The sequence below is a fragment of the Rutilus rutilus genome (assembly GCF_951802725.1).
Source record: "Rutilus rutilus genome assembly, chromosome: 17".
Taxonomy (NCBI): Eukaryota; Metazoa; Chordata; class Actinopteri; order Cypriniformes; family Leuciscidae; genus Rutilus; species Rutilus rutilus.
In genome coordinates, this window is record NC_140230.1 from 15891755 (window position 1) to 15908149 (window position 16395).

Consider the following 16395-nt stretch of genomic DNA (forward strand, 5'->3'; position numbering starts at 1 on the left):
GAATAACAGCATTTATTTGAAACAGAAATCTTTTGTAAGTATTATAAATGTCTTTACTGTCACTTCAGGTCTATTTAATGTGTCCATGCTGAAAAAAAGTAAGCATTTGAGAAAGCAAACCAAAAAATGGTTATTGGTAATTATATTATTAATTGGAGTGAGATTACAAGGACAGAAAAGCATCTGAAAAGAGTTTGAACATCCGAAATGTCATTATTATTAAGTATTTTTATGATCTGAAAATCATTATCAACCCGGTTAATATTTGAGAATTAAATCTGTCAGGATTTACAGCAGTCAAAAAAGAACCAAAAAGTATATTTAGTTCAGTCACTTCTGTGTGTTTCGTTGAGGACTCTGCTGCAATGATTGTCATTCAAATACTAAACACACACACACATATATACACACCCCAATAGGATCTGGTTTTAATAGCACTACTGAGCTGGTAGCCATCTGAGCAGTCACACGCTGGAAGTAGAACAGAAGATTTCCAGGATTGCGAGATAAGCTGAGCCGGTGAGGCAATATCAGGCAGGAATAAGAAAAGCAATAATGGGAAATGGGCTTTTGACTCTGCTGTTTTAAATTTGAATCGAAAGCATGTCACACGCCAGTAGAGCAATATGCATACAAAAAAAGTTTTGTTGAACAGCCCAAAGGCTCAGAGGCCTGTGCTGAAATGAGCCATAACATCCCATTACCTCTGAAACTGAAATTTAACAAAACGAAAATGTATGTCAATATGTGTTATATTGTCACGTGTTTGAGGTGTGTGTGTGTGTTACTCACTAAGCAGTGACTCAATGACGACTCTGTAGACAGAGGCATGGTGGTGAGGTTGCCACTGGGCACACATGCTGGTACTGAGCACCTGTTTTGTGCTGAGATTCTTCACCCCCAGGAACACTGCAAGAGGAACAAGAAAACAGACACTTTGCATGAAAATATTGCAATAAAGCACACATTTAAATAAAATACAGCAATGATCCATACAATGAAAGTTAATAGCATCCAATGTTGTTTTGGACCCCATTGACTTTCATTGTATGGACAAAAAAAGTCTTCCTTTGTGTTCCAAAAAAAAAAAAAGTTTGGGGTCAGTAAGTTTTTTCTTTTTCTTTTCTTTTTTTTTGAAAGAGAGAAATTGTATCCAGTAAGGATTTATTAAATGAATCAAAGTTGATTGTAAATACATTTATAACGTTACTAAAGATTTCTGTTAAGTAACTGCTGTTCCCTGTTAGTCACTTCGACGTTGCGTCAATGTCCTGACATTAGGGGTCGCACTTGAAAGCCCCAAACACCTCTGATAGTTTGAGAAGAGGCCAATGAGAATTGGCTAGTGGAATTTGCATGCACCGCTCCCCTGGACATACGGGTATAAAAGGAGATGGCGATTCACCTCTACAAGAAGGAAGATGTTGAATCTGGTGTTGACGGTGCATTTCAGCGGATGGCCACAATCTCTGCCTCACGTGTTTGGGCCGTACCGACACCGAGAAATGCACGCAAATTCCACTCGCAAATTCTCATTGGCTTTTCTCAAAGTACCAGAGGTCTTTAGGACTCCAAAGTGCAATCACTACTGTCAGTACGTAGACACAATGTCTAGTTCTCTCCATGGGAAACCCCTGGAGATTACAATAGGGTAACCAAGTCGTTCTTTTGAATTTTCTATTCATCAGGAATTCTGAAAAAGCGCATCACAGTTTCCACAAAAATATTAAGCAGCACAACTGTTTTCAACACTGATGATAATAAGAATGTTTATTTAGCACTAAATCAGCATATTAGAATGATTTCGTAAGGATCATGTGACAATGAAGACTGGAGTAATGGCTGCTGAAAATTCAGCTTTGTCATAACAGCAATAAATTACATTTTAAAATCTATTAAAATAGAAAAGTTATTTTAAACTGTAATAATATTTCACTATATTACTGTTTGTACAATATTTTTCGATCAAATAAATGCATTCTTCCAATACATAAAAAAACAAAAACATTACAGACCCCTAACTTTTGAAAAGTAGTGTACTAAACCTGTATGAATGCTTTGAAATATACGAGTTGGACTTTAGTGAGAGGTAAGCCTTGAGCATTTTTTCTCTAATGTAGCCTCATGTTGTAAAATGAAAAGAAGCACATGTATTACAGTAATGCTAATGAGCCATAGGGTAGTCAGCAGGCTCCTTTGTGATGCAGGTTATGAGGTAAAACCTGTAGGCCATTTCTGAGCGACTCAGATTTCTGTGCGATACTCTTTAAATACTGCAATTCAGGCAAAACGAATGGCTAGAAAAACACATCTGAGATGAAAGTGAGAGGTTTAAACTGTATTTTAACAAATATGCTCTCCACTTAAAAGCCACACATGGCGTTAAGCATGTCTTTCTTTATTTTGCTCTTTCTCTTTGTGCAAACCGCACAGAATGTGCTGTGTGAAAGAAAACTCATTTGAAAGCAGAAAAATAGGCTTATTTTGGAATTATCACATTTTTGGTCAGCATACCCTTAAAACACAAGCCCAAGCCACAGCACATGGTCCACATTAGTCACACAGAACAATACTCATCTTTAGAGCTTGTACTATTTGAAACACAAACACAATTGTGGCCATGTCACAACAGACTCGCATTCCCACGCATTTTATATGCCAAAAGTTGTTGCGAACCCAAATTCAGTTTGTACTGGAAAAAGTCCATGTGGTGAAACATTGTCCTCCTTTAAGCTTTGATATGAGAGCCATATCCTAAAAAGGAACTACTTATGCAATCAAGCTGCCTATTGAAATTCATGCTACAAACAGAACATCATGTCAGCCGCATTTGTGACTGGGAGATTTCAGATTAAAATGGAGACTGTGCACAAAACATATGGCGCACAGTGGTTGGAATTTGTTTAAGGTTTTGAATAATGCATGTGACAAGATTTCCTTCTTATATAAACTATTTTAATGAACTATATACATGCAAAAAGGGCCTCTGGCTGATAGTACTAATTCAAAGAGGTGGAAATCCATTATTGTGCATTCAATTATTCAAAGGTCAAACAGAAAACGTATGAAAAATTGATGGACCCCATAGAGCAGGGGGTATGCAGATACCATCATGTAGGGTGAGATAATATGGGGTGTTCCTTAGAAAGCCATGGAATGTGAATGGAATGATAGTTCATGCTAAAAGCTGGAAGTTTTTTCAGTGCTTAATGGCACAATTCAGGGTGTCATAACATCAGACATGCAGAAGCGTTATGCTCATTTAACCTAAGATGGCAAATGCCCCTTTAGATTTTTGAGTCAAGCAGTTTCTGATAAGTGTATATCAATTATAATAATAAAGCAAGGTTATTGTAGGTAAAAAGTTATTTGTCTGAAATGCTCAGGCAACAAATAACTATTATTTGATCAGTTGCAATTTTGCCAGGCTACATTAATAAATCAAATTTGAAATACTATAATGTATGTATTATATATACTCACACATATGCATATACATACAGTTCAATGCATAAGTGAATACACCCATGCTAAAGTTGACTAAAAAGAGGAATAAAAAATCATATTTTGGAAATTGAACTTAATGCCTTAATTTAAAAAATTAGGAAAAATCCAACCTTTAAGGACACCAATTTTCTTTGTGAATGAATAATGTATCGTAAATAAATAAATGTTCTTCCTTAAAATACATGGTGCATAAGTGAGTACACCCCTATGTTAAATTCCCATAGAGGCAGGCAGATTTTTATTTTTAAGTATTTAAAAAAAATTTTTTTAGGATACTATGCATCCTGATAAAGTTCCCTTGGCCTTTGGAATTAAAATAGCCCCATATCATCACATAGCCTTCACCATACCTAGAGATTGGCATGGGGTACTTTCCATAAGATCATCTCTCAATGCAAATCAAACTAGCTTTTAGGCTAACTGAAATAAAATCATGCCAATCTCTAGGTATGGTGAAGGCTATGTGATGATGTGGGGCTATTTTAATTCCAAAGGCCAAGAGAACTTTATCAGGATGCATAGTATCCTAAAAAAAAAAAAAAAAAAAAAAAAAAAAATCTGCCTGCCTCTATGGGAATTTAACATAGGGGTGTACTCACTTATGCACCATGTATTTTAAGGAAGAACATTTATTTATTTACGATACATTATTCATTCACAAAGAAAATTGGTGTCCTTAAAGGTTGGATTTTTCCTAATTTTTTTAATTAAGGCATTAAGTTCAATTTCCAAAATATGATTTTTTATTCCTCTTTTTAGTCAACTTTAGCATGGGTGTATTCACTTATGCATTGCACTGTATATACATATACACACATAAATATATATCATATATAAGTATCAAACAATAAAATGGTGCTGAATTTGATGTTTAACCATTTCACAATATATTGTAGAACATGTGGTGTGTTCTTAAAGGAACACTCCACCGTTTTTTCATATTAAACTGTTATTCCCTTAACTAAGACGAGTTGATACATACCTCTCTCGTCTCAGTGCCTGCACTCAATCGCTCTGGCGCGCGGCGACACTTTGATAGCACTTAGCTTAGCCCAGTTCATTCATTAGGAACCAAACAGAGATGAAGTTAGAAGCGACCAAACACCTCCACGTTTTCCCTATTTAAATACAGTTACACGACCAAGTATGGTGACACAAAATAAAACGTGGCGCTTTTCTAAGCGAGTAAAAAGGATAACTATAATGTATGGCGGAATAGCACTTGGGAGCACTTCGACTCACGTTGGTTCTAATGACAGAAGTGAGAGGGAGAGGGGGAGAGGATTTTTCAGGCGTGACTTTTTACTGCGCCGAGTCGAAGTTGCTTCTAACTTCATCTCTGTTTGGTCCCTAATGAATGAACTGGGCTAAGCTAAGTGCTATCAAAGTGTCGCCGCGCGCCAGAGCGATTGAGTGCACGCACTGAGACGAGAGAGGAATGTATCAACTCGTCTTAGTTAAGGGAATAACATAGTTTAATATGAAAAAACGGTGGAGTGTTCCTTTAAAGTCACAGATATTGAGAAAATTGTGATTTAATTTGTTGCTTTGAAACATTTGTGCATCAAAGTAACTTTAATAGGAAAATTAAAACATAAAAAAATAATTCTTAATTAAACAATCTAATTTGGCATAATCTTATTAAATAAAATAAAGTTAAAGCTGCAGTCCGTAGTTTTTCCTCTTTGTCGCCATCTCTGTTCGAAATCTGAAATTGCAGTTATCCGCGGAATTATCAACTTTACTTGGGTTGTGCTTCGGCACGGCACAGCGCGGATGAATCCAATGTTTTGAGGAGAATGTGCGGCTGTCAGTCACCGCGCCGGTGTGGATACTGTCATTCGCAATCACAGATTCTACTTTTTGGAAGTATGACCAACATAAGAATTTTCACCGGAAAATGTCGTCTGACCAAGTAAGTAACATCCACTTTTGTTCTGACCAACTAAGGAAAAAAAAAAACATTGCAGTAAATCGCGCTGATTAAATCTAATGATCGCTTATCATATCACGTCAAACCGTGCAAATTATACTTTGTTCTCAAATTGTTAATGTTAACAACATCAGCACTGCGTGACTACATTTAATGCCCTTCCGATATGTATCCTTGTTTTCGCATGGGACCGGTTGCAGTCTCTTTTTTTCTGTAGCCACGCCGAAGTCCGAAGTCTTTTGCATTATACACCAGTTGTCACTGGTGATTGTTGTTTAAACCTTTCTGGATCCGCCATCAAATTGATAAGTTTAATTATATCAAGTGCTGTGAGAAAAGGCTATAAATCTCCACCTCCAACATCCTCACACGCAATATAGCCTAGCCGAGACACCTTCTTTATGTGTACAGATGTGACGCAAAGACATCCTCGAATTTCCTGCAGAAATCCACCAGTACCACTGGAATTAAAAACATTATTACAAGCTTACCGTTTTGAATTGAGCTAAGGCAAGCAGATAGTTTTGAACACTGTCTGGTCATGCTCAAAAATCTATTTTGGACCATTTTTAACCCAAAAAAGTTACGGACTGCAGCTTTAAGTTAAATAAACTTTAACACTCATACTTTAACTAGCATAAAATGTCTCAGTACTATTTACACCCTTGATTGTGGAAGTAACAGGATGAACCCTGGTGAAAGATATTTTATATACTGTAACCTGCCTTACATATTATGATCTTACAAATGTTTTTCTGTGATAGCGGCCTCACAAACGCAGGTGTTGTAAGCATTTTGTCTGTTTATCTGACTAGACTGAAACAAGACAGTGGTGACTGATAGTGGGATGTTGACACCACAGTGTTCTGATGGATGGCCTCAGCACTCCTCGAGAAAACATAATCTGTTTGGTTTTTGATGAGAATCGCTAAAACAGGTATTACTTTGTGATGTATCTGGCGATATCAAATTTATATGCAAAGGACTGTCATTACTGAAGCTGTCTGTCTGAATGTTGATATATGTGTAGCTGGCTGCCTATCAAAGATCGCCTTCAGGTTTCATTTACAGACAAAAGGGATGGTTCTTGCTAGTCCGCTTACATAGCCATATTATTGCTGTTGCATATTATAATAGAGAGAAAAAAACCCTTCTTAGCAAGGACAATCACAGAGGTGGCAAATTACTATGAATCTGATGTGATGGCGCGGTAAAATAATGGTGGGCTGTTGGGATAGATTATAAAGACTCACGTGTTTTGCCCTTGGCGGTGAGGGGTTGGCTGGATCCGGTGGTGTAGGAGGCGATGACCTGAACGCTGTACTCCGTGTCACTCAACAGATTGAGGATCAGCAGGGTGTTTACATCATCCCCTACAAACGTCTCTAGAGCCGGACCTGACACTGCGCACAGAGCGCAGACAAGAGATGAAAACAATCTGAGTCAACTTACAGAAAAAAAAAAAAACATATTTTTTGCCTTTTTTCCTGGAAGTACACTTATAATATTAGTCAAGTAATTCAGCTATACAATAGTAATGTTTGCTTTTGTCATAATTAAGAATTCCAAATGTAAATGAAAAACACAAGCATAGGTCATTCGTTAAATGGTTATTTTGCCCCAAAATAAAAATCTATCAGCATTTAGTCATTTTTATGTTGCTCCTGTATGACTGACTTTCTTTCTTCTGTGAAACACAAAATTAATCGAAACTTTGAAGAATCGCTCTCTTTTGAGGGAACTTCTATGCGGACGCACCCTCGCGGAACCCAGTGTCTGAGGCACGTGTGCAAACACAGCATACAATGGCCGATGTGGTGCGATGACTTCGCAAGTTGCGCCACAGCATATAAAAAGGCCGCCTGAGCTAATTTGTCTGCAGGAAGCCGATTGAGTGCTGTGTGAAGATGACAGTTTGTGAAGAAAGGATAGAAGGCAATTCAAGCAATGTGTTCCTCAAAGCCCGCGTGTCATAACGTCTGCCCGCTCAGCGGTTTCTTCCATGGAAATCAAGGACACATTGCTCATCAGCGATTCAGTTATAATAGACAGTCTGTAGAAACGGTTATAATTAATAGATCTGTTTCCTGCTCGACGCAGCAAACGCTGAATAAGATGAGCTAATGAAACTTATGACTCGTGCCACAGCCAGACTGAGTTTAAACTGGTCCGGCTCAAAGTGCAAGACTGCGGAAGGTCGTTTAGATGAACGATATCTGCGAAGTCATAAGTGTGCAGCTCTGATGAGCATTTTCTTTTCCCCAGACCTGCACACTGATATGTCCATCCATACTCTGCCCACGTGGTCCATTCAGCTTCGAGTTATTAGAATGTAGAGGGGCTGAGTGAGGAGGGTTATGGGTGGATGCCTCAGGTGGAAAGGAATTTAGCGAATTACCTTTCCTTGGGGACATCCTTATCACTGAAGGCTCCCGTTTTGCCCTCTAAACCAAGCCAGACAAAATCGAGGTTGGTGGGCAGTGTGTATGCTGTATCCAACTACATTGGATCCAACAGTAATGTCGCAACACACAAGTGTGAGTAACATTGTTTTTACCATGTTTGTCTGATAGAGATCATTTGATATGTACTGAATATTTATACTGTAGCACCACAGTCAACTCAATAGTTGTGATAGTTCTTTCCTTTGCTTCGGCATTTATGAGGTTAATGTGTTGGATTATCAGATATGGAAAAAAGCACGTAGAGAACGCTGCTTTTGTTATTGTTTTGATCTAAGCCATTCGCTGTAATCCTGAATGGATGAACTATGAATAGCCTATAAGTATGACAGTGTGACAAACGATCAGTACATCCATCCAAAAAAAACATTTACAGAAAACCCTGTAATTCATCCTTTGTCAATTATAACTGTGGTAACTCCAAGTACTTAAACTAGATTTTCCACAACCAAGACTGCATAAATAGCATATGTAATTCACATAAATGTTTCACATTGTTGACAAATGTTGTTTTTTTTAAATCCAAACGTGTAATGGCGGGGAAGTTGAAAATAATTTTAATATGGAAAACTACCCAATCGTAGCAGTGGGCGTTTACTTCCAAGTCTTGAACGTGGCACGTCCATCAAAATGGAGTGTTCGAAAGACAGGGTCAAAAACAGGGTAGGAAATAGCTTTTAAATTACTTCTAAATTCGTATGTTTATGTAAAAATCTTGATAACATTATAAGTGGACCTCATTATAAAATCTAAAAAAGAAATGCAGTTCATGACCCCTTTAAAAAACACTTCAAAGATAAAGTGATGTTTTCTGGCCGTCATAAACTAAACATCCCAGAATGGATGGATCTCACAGACAAAAAATTACACTCATAGCATTACACTATAACCATCGCAAAGAAACAGGGAGGGAAAACTAAATGTGAAACAAAATGAGAACGAACTAACAACACAGACACAAAGACACACGGAAAATGAGCTCTGGACAGTAGAAATGACCAGTGGTGGGATGAATTATTAGCAGCTGTTAGGAGCAGTTTGAAAGGGCATTGAATGTAGGTGGAGAAGCCATTACTCTCCACCGCAGATGGGAGTTTAAGATAATATAATGGAATAAAAGAGTTTATTAGGCTGGACTTCAGTGGAAAACAGAGTAGAGTGATATTTTTTTGTTCCCTCTGGAGTGCTGCGGCTACATTACAGCTTCTGTTTATAGCTGAATCTCAGACTGCAGATGGAAGAATGGTCATTTTCAGAACAGCAGACGTGGAGTCAGTATCTCCACCTACCAATGCCCTTTCAAACTGCTCGCAACAAGCTGCTAATAATTCATCCTACCGTCCTATTTATGTTTAGAAAGTCTCAAGACATTTTTGCTAAAGTTATTTGCAAACCTTCTGTATGTCTGGAATTTAATACTGAATTATGTAGCACTTTTACATGGGATTGTGCAGACATCCGTGTGTGTGTGTGTGTGTGTGTGTGTGTGCATACATACCAGAGATAGGCTGGTAGATGACCCTGTAACCCATAGTGGGGAACTGAGGGCCGTCCCAGCTGATGCGGAAGCGATTGTACCATTCATCAGACACCCTGAGGTTACTGGGACCAGAAAGTGGCACTAACCAATCAAAAGACAGAAGATGATTAGCTTTTGCAATGTGGTCATTTAATGTCAATTACTGCTAATGTCAACTGAACTTCATATTAATCTAGCACATGTGATTCAAATGGTACAACAAACTGTATCATAAAAATGTTTATACATGCATATATATTAAGTTCAGTAATTTAACTTAAATGACAATTAATAGGTTATTTTTATTGCCATTTAAGTGAAATTGCTGAACTTAAATATACAAGCTTGATAAAAATAATCGTTCTAGAAGAAAATGTCAGATGGCACCTAGAGGCTTTTGCATCTGAACTCTTTATATATATATATATATTACTGTATATATATATATATATACACACATATAATTATATTGAATCATTTTTTTTTTAACTACCACTGAAAATGTTATATATTATATTTCAATCACTTTTAGTGTATAAATCTTCACCAGAACTAAAACAAATATATTAAATTTCAATGAATTTGGCATTTAGGCTACACTACCGTTAAAACGTTTTTTTTTATGTTTCTAAAAAGTCTCTTTAAGGCTGCATTTATTTGATCAAAAATACAGTAAAAATAACTATTTTCTATTTTCAAATATTTTAAAATGGGAGTCATATTTTTGTGGAAACCGTGACACACTTTTCAGGACTCTTTGATGAATAGAAAGTTCAAAAGAACAGCATTTCTTTTAAATTATTTGTAACAGTGTAAAAGTCATTTTGATCAATGTAATGCAATGCATCCTTGCTGAATAAAGCAATAACATTCTTTTATTTTATTTGTTAAAATCTAAACTTTTAAACGGTAGGATAAATAAATAAATCATTGGTTCAACCCTGAATTCCCAGCATTCTCATAAAAAAGTCTGTTTTCACATAATTACTACTCCACAGAGAATATCACCCCACTGATAATTAATTCAACCTCAAACTCAATCAGAAACAAGTGCAAAGGTTTTCCAAGGCAACTAGCAGACACTGATCTCAAGTTCAACATGAGGTGACATTAGCATCTCTAATCAGAGAATGGGCTCTAATTTGAAGATGATTACTGGGAGAAAGCTGTAGAAAATCAATCCCATCAGAGTAAAGCGAGCTGGTTTGATCAGTTCATTAGTGTGGGAAGACCAGGGCTGGAATGGATAATACTTATTATGCTTATTAATGGACAAAATCAATACTATTCAATCTGCTAAAGAATGTTTCACGAGACTGCAAGACTGACCATCTAACTTCAAATTGCAGTGATGATAAACTGTATCTCAGAGCTGTGGTGTAAGAGGATCTATTTTTAGCTCATATATGGTGCATAAAAACAGCAGGTACATGGTTTATAAGACAAACAGGAAATTAGCATGAGTTAATACAATGCAGATTTCAAATTGAAGTGAGAGGAAAGGTTCCAGACCCCTCTTTAGAGTCATAAAACATCCCATGAGAACAAAAAAATTACACGGGGGCTTCATTTAGGTTCACTGAACTTAAAAAAAGGGATTTTTTAAAAGTGATTAGTTAGATTAAAAGTGAATCTGCCTCAGGAAATGGCAAGTCTATCACTGCTTTGAGGTCAGATTAATTAACTCACCGAAATCTAGAACCAATTGAGATCACGCTCCTGTTAATACATTTACTGGCACAGTCTTGTATTTTTACCTGATTTATTAAAACAGGATAAAAATTTTTATTTATTCCAACCTGGGAATTGAACACAGACCGTTATGCATAAACTAGACACTAAATACTTCTAATGCTGCATAAGAACATGCCAAACATTAAGCAAGTGTGAATTGTGTACATTTTTAATATTTGAAATTATGGCTGTTGTTATTGAAGTGTCAATGCCATGCAGTTATGCCAACGTAATATGCAATGAGAGATGCCCATAATGTATTTGATTTACTATAACTCCAGCTGCATTTGTTCGCTCACACTCACATGTTTTGCCGGAAGAGGACTTTGATAGTGCAGTGGACTCCTCGTCTGCATAAATAGGGGTCACTGTGATCTTGTACCTTGTGTCTGAGAGGAGAGGTTGCAGGATCACGCTTCTTCTGTTTCCCGAGACTAACACCTGGAGGAGAGCAGAATATTCAATACCAGACAAGCATGGTGTGTGTGTTGATGCATTTTTCTGTCCCTGGTAGGGCCAAATGTCCTTGAAGTCTCTGTGTGGAAAACAGCTTCATATGGAAGAAAATGTACAAAAGTATCATGCAGAAATGGTGAATGTTTAGTAAAAGGGTAAGTATATACAATAGAATTCAGTGAGATGCCACATCATCATACAGTATAAAAACAAATGTGTGTATGTACAGTGTTGTAAAAGTAAGTACACCTCAGAGAGTTTTGTCTTTTTATTAAAGTCTTTTATCCAACATACACTAATGTTCAAATGTTTGGTGTCAGATTTTTTATTTATTTTTTTAAAGAAAGGTTTCCTTTCAGCAAGGTTTAATTAAATTATTCAAGTTTGACTATAACAACTTTTCTGAAGGAACATGTGACACTGAAGACTGGAGTATTGGCTGCAATTTTTTTTGCTTTGCCAACACATAAATAAATTACATTTTAAAATATAAAAAAAAATAAAACAATGATTCTAAATTGTAATAATATTTCATAATATTACGGTGTTGCTGTATTTTTACCAGCTAATGGTGAGCATAAGAGACTTCTTTCAAAAACATAAAAAAAAATTACTGACCCCAAACTTTTGAACTGTAGTATAAATATCTATCTATAAATACCTAATTCAATATATCTTTGGCAGATATAATTTCTTGTAGGTGTTTCTTATTATTGTCCATCAGTCTCTTTCATTGATCGTACAGCTATTTTGTTGAATTGCAATCTGGACTTTGACTTTAGACACGATCATGCAGAATGATCGTGTACAGTTTGGTTTCGGCTTTTTCTAAAGACGGCCTCATGTTGTCTTTAAGCACTATTTGGTATAATGGAATTCATAGTTGATGTTATGACATTATTTCCAGCCCCAAAGCTGCAAAACACCCTCGAATCACTACACTCCCACTACTGTGCTTGTGGGAATGAGATTCTCACTCTCGAATGCTCAAATCTTTCCTTTGACTCATTTGTCCAGAAGTCCTGTTTCGTGTAGGTGTTGAATGGCAAACTTAAAAAAATTTTTTGGAGAGCAGAGGCTTCTTCCTTTCTGACCCATGTAGACTAGATTTGTACAGTCTTTTTTACAGTCTTGTTTAAATGGCTTTAAATCCATTTTTCAGACTCGTACACCTCAACAACTTTTCTTCCGAGGGGCTCAGGCAGCTCTGGTGCACCTGGTTGTAAGATTAAACACTTGACATATAGTAGTGATGAATGTACTTTCGCAACTGGTGGGTTAAATGTACACTTTTCGTGGGGCGCACTTACTTTCTCACAGCTCGGTATATAAGAGGAAGAGGAACTGCTAGTGTATTTAAGGAGGGACTGTCAAGGGCAAAGAAAACGTCAAACAGTAGCTAAACAATTCCAAAGGCTTCATCAGTTTTCTTCATCTAAATATTTATATTTGATCAGCTCTGATGAAAGCTATTCTGAGTATAAGCCAAAAGACTAGAGATCTGTGTGTACTGAACTTCAGGGAGCTGGATGGAAATTAAGAAAGCCAGCTCTCAGCTCTCTAGCCAGCATCCAATCACTGCAGTCATTCACCACAGACACACCATTAATCACACACGCACACACACAATCATGGCAGTCCATTGCTTGTTGATAATGAAATGTTGGGTTGCATTATGTGGAGTGGCTTCCTCTGTGTGAGTGCATTATCAATGAACAGACTATAAATAAGTAAAATGAAGTAATTTAGAGAATGTTACCATGCAAATATTAAGAGGTTGCTATGGACAACAAATTTTAAGGCTTCACATTTCCAATACTTTAAATGTATGAGATTTACGTTTAAAATTAAATTAAAGGATTTTTGAATATACAGTCATGGCCAAAAGTTTTGGCAGTGACATACATTTTGTGTTTCGGTGTACTCAGTAATTAATACAGTTTTACACAAAGAACTGAATCATTGTATTTAAAAAAAAAAAAGATACACTACCGTTCAAAAGTCAGTAATACTCACCAATTCTGCATTTATTTGATAAAAAATACAGTAAAAATAGCAATAATGTGAAATGTTATTACATTTTCAAAAACTAAAATTATATTTGAGAATATTGTCAAATTATTATTTTTTCTTGTGATGGCAAAGCTGAATTTATTTTATGATACAGCATCATTACTCCAGTCTTCAGTGTCACATGATCCTTCAGAAATCATTCTAATATGTTGATTTGGTGCTCAAGAAACATTTATGATTATTATCAATGTTGAAAACAAATGAGCTGCTTAATAAACATATTGTGAAACCATGAAATGAATATAAAGTTCAAAAGAACAGCATTTATTTGAAATATAAATCTTTTGAATCAATTTAATGCATATTTGCTTAAAGTACACTGTAAAAAAACAGCATGCCCATTAAGTCATGACAACATATGTTAGTCAGTGTAATGCAATTTAAGTTGAAATGACTTGCACAGTCAAGTTAATTGTACTTAAAAATTTAAGGCAGCAAGTTTTTTTTTTTCAGTAAATAAAAAGTCTTACTGATCCAAACGTTTGAGCGGTAGTATATGCTGGATTTTAAAATGTTTACAATTTTAACTTCCTTTGATTTGTCAGGTGTGGTACACCAAGTTGAGGCACCCTCCTGTTATTCAGTGCACCGTCCTTCAGAACAACTCTTATTAGCGGAGCTGTCCACCAATCTGTGGTGCTGAAACCTTGTGGTGCTTTAGACTTTGCTGGAACTTTCCCTCAAATTAGGCGTGTTCTCCTTTACCAACCTTCTTAGATGTTCTCTCTCTACATCTCACATTTTGCTCAGTGACCTAAATGGCACTTGAAAAGATAATGGAATTTCTTTTTTTCCAGTCCCACCTCCTTTATCCATCTCCTTTATAGCTTGACCCCCCGTGATTTCCCCAGTACAATTACAAGCCAAGAGAGGTCGATTTTCTGTACAGTCAGGGGCGACAAGTCACCACAGAATCTGAGAGTAAATTAACGCCATGAAAGATCTTAACCGTGCCAGACCAAGGCACGCCAAATACCACAAACTAAGTCAGCCAAATACCATGGAAAAAAGCATATTCACTGAATTCACTCCTGCAATTCATCAATGTATGATTATACACTGCAGGAATCACTGCAGAATAAGACAAGGGGGGTTTCCAGTACAGGGACATGCATTTAAAAAGGTCACTTTGAGCAAGATGTGTCCTTGCAACAGACAACACTGCAGCAGGGCTGCATCAATTCAACTTCACTTACCTGGAGGAATATGATAAGCCTCCAGGCTCTAACAGCACAGAGGTAATACATTTTTCTGTTATATTTTTATAGCTCAAGAGCAATATAGGTAGCTTTATGAAATAACAGCCTCACTGGGACACAAATAAGACAAGTGTATGTTGCCCTCTTTATGCACTCTCATATGGAGAAGAGAGAGACAGGAAGAAGATGATGACAAAGAATGAGTTCTCTCTTGGTTTGTCATATTAACATTATGGATATCTCTGTGTTGTGGTTATGTTTACTCACTGTCTCTTCTGTGCGGTCTGCACTGACATATGTCACTCGGTACTGCTCCACGTCTGAGTCCAGCACCTCCCAGTTCACTTGCATACTAAAGTGGGTCTCCTCGTCCAGCCATAGGCTAGTCACTCCCAGATGAACAACTAGATGATACAGTTCAATTTAGACACAATACATTCTAAGGTATCTATCTATCCATCCATCCATCCATCCATACAATGTTCAAAATTACAGAACGATGAAGTCGCATTTTTATTACTTGCTGTAGTGGAGGGAATGGTGGTCGGAACTTCTGTGGTCCAGTCCACTGCAATAAACAAGACAAAAGAAACACAAAAAAGTGCAAAACGAAGCACAAAACAAATCAAAGCAAAACAAATCAAAACAAACAAAAACCAAAGCAAAACAACAAAGCAAAGCAATGCAAAGCAAAACAACATAGCAAAACAAAACAAAACAAAAAACAAAACAAAACAAAACCAAACAAATCAAAACAAACAAAAAACAAAGCAAAACAACAAAGCAAAGCAATGCAAAACAACATAGTAAAACAAAAAAAACAAAACAAAACAAAACATCAATTAACCAGTTTGAGATCATGTAAATTAGTTGGTTGGTGTTAAACAGTTAAAAACAACATTACTGGATCTCTTACATGTATTCTCAAGCACAATCACAGCGCTGCTCTCCGTTTCGTCTTTGTAGATGGCGGACAGTGAAACCTTATACTCTGTAAAAGGACTCAGATCTTGAATCACATATGAGTCCAAAGGTCCATTCAGCATCATCTTTATAAACACACAAACACAAAAGCACTCAGTTATAAATCATAGCCGTAACACTGTGGGGATCATCTGGATGGTGCTTAGATTCTTTTAGAATGCGTGGGGGGGAATAGCCAATTGCCTGTAGTTTACGTCATAGACTGGATAAACCACACTTGACTACAAAGAAGAAATAGTCAATTGTATGGATTTTTAACAACCATCTTCACCCACAAGTGCAGACTTCCCAGAATCAGTGATGATGAAGAAAATGGCCATTAGTTCATTTCTAGAGCAAGGCCACATTTATTTCAGGAAAAGATCCAAAGGTGACGGTTCTGATGAAGAGGCCCACTTAGTCATCATTGGGAGGATGTTGAGGTTTGATAGACTAGAAAAGGACTTTCTAATAATTTTGTATTTCTAAACTGAAGTCTGCTCCATGGTTGTAGCATTAGATCAGTGACAGAATGCATTTATAATTAAT

At 36.7% G+C, this 16395-nt stretch overlaps 1 protein-coding gene across 3 annotated transcripts in view; it reads right to left on the bottom strand.

Moving 5' to 3' along the window:
• Positions 1 to 16395, bottom strand: part of col14a1a (collagen, type XIV, alpha 1a) — a 125854-nt gene that overhangs the window by 57178 nt on the left and 52281 nt on the right. For all 3 annotated transcript variants that reach the window (XM_084384879.1, XM_084384880.1, XM_084384878.1), the window contains 7 exons: positions 15800 to 15932; positions 15404 to 15451; positions 15151 to 15287; positions 11461 to 11596; positions 9401 to 9523; positions 6694 to 6843; positions 793 to 909 (listed from right to left, as the gene is read on the bottom strand). In XM_084384879.1, coding sequence (XP_084241005.1) covers positions 793 to 909; positions 6694 to 6843; positions 9401 to 9523; positions 11461 to 11596; positions 15151 to 15287; positions 15404 to 15451; positions 15800 to 15932 — 844 coding nt within the window. The remainder of the gene's footprint in view (positions 1 to 792; positions 910 to 6693; positions 6844 to 9400; positions 9524 to 11460; positions 11597 to 15150; positions 15288 to 15403; positions 15452 to 15799; positions 15933 to 16395) is intronic.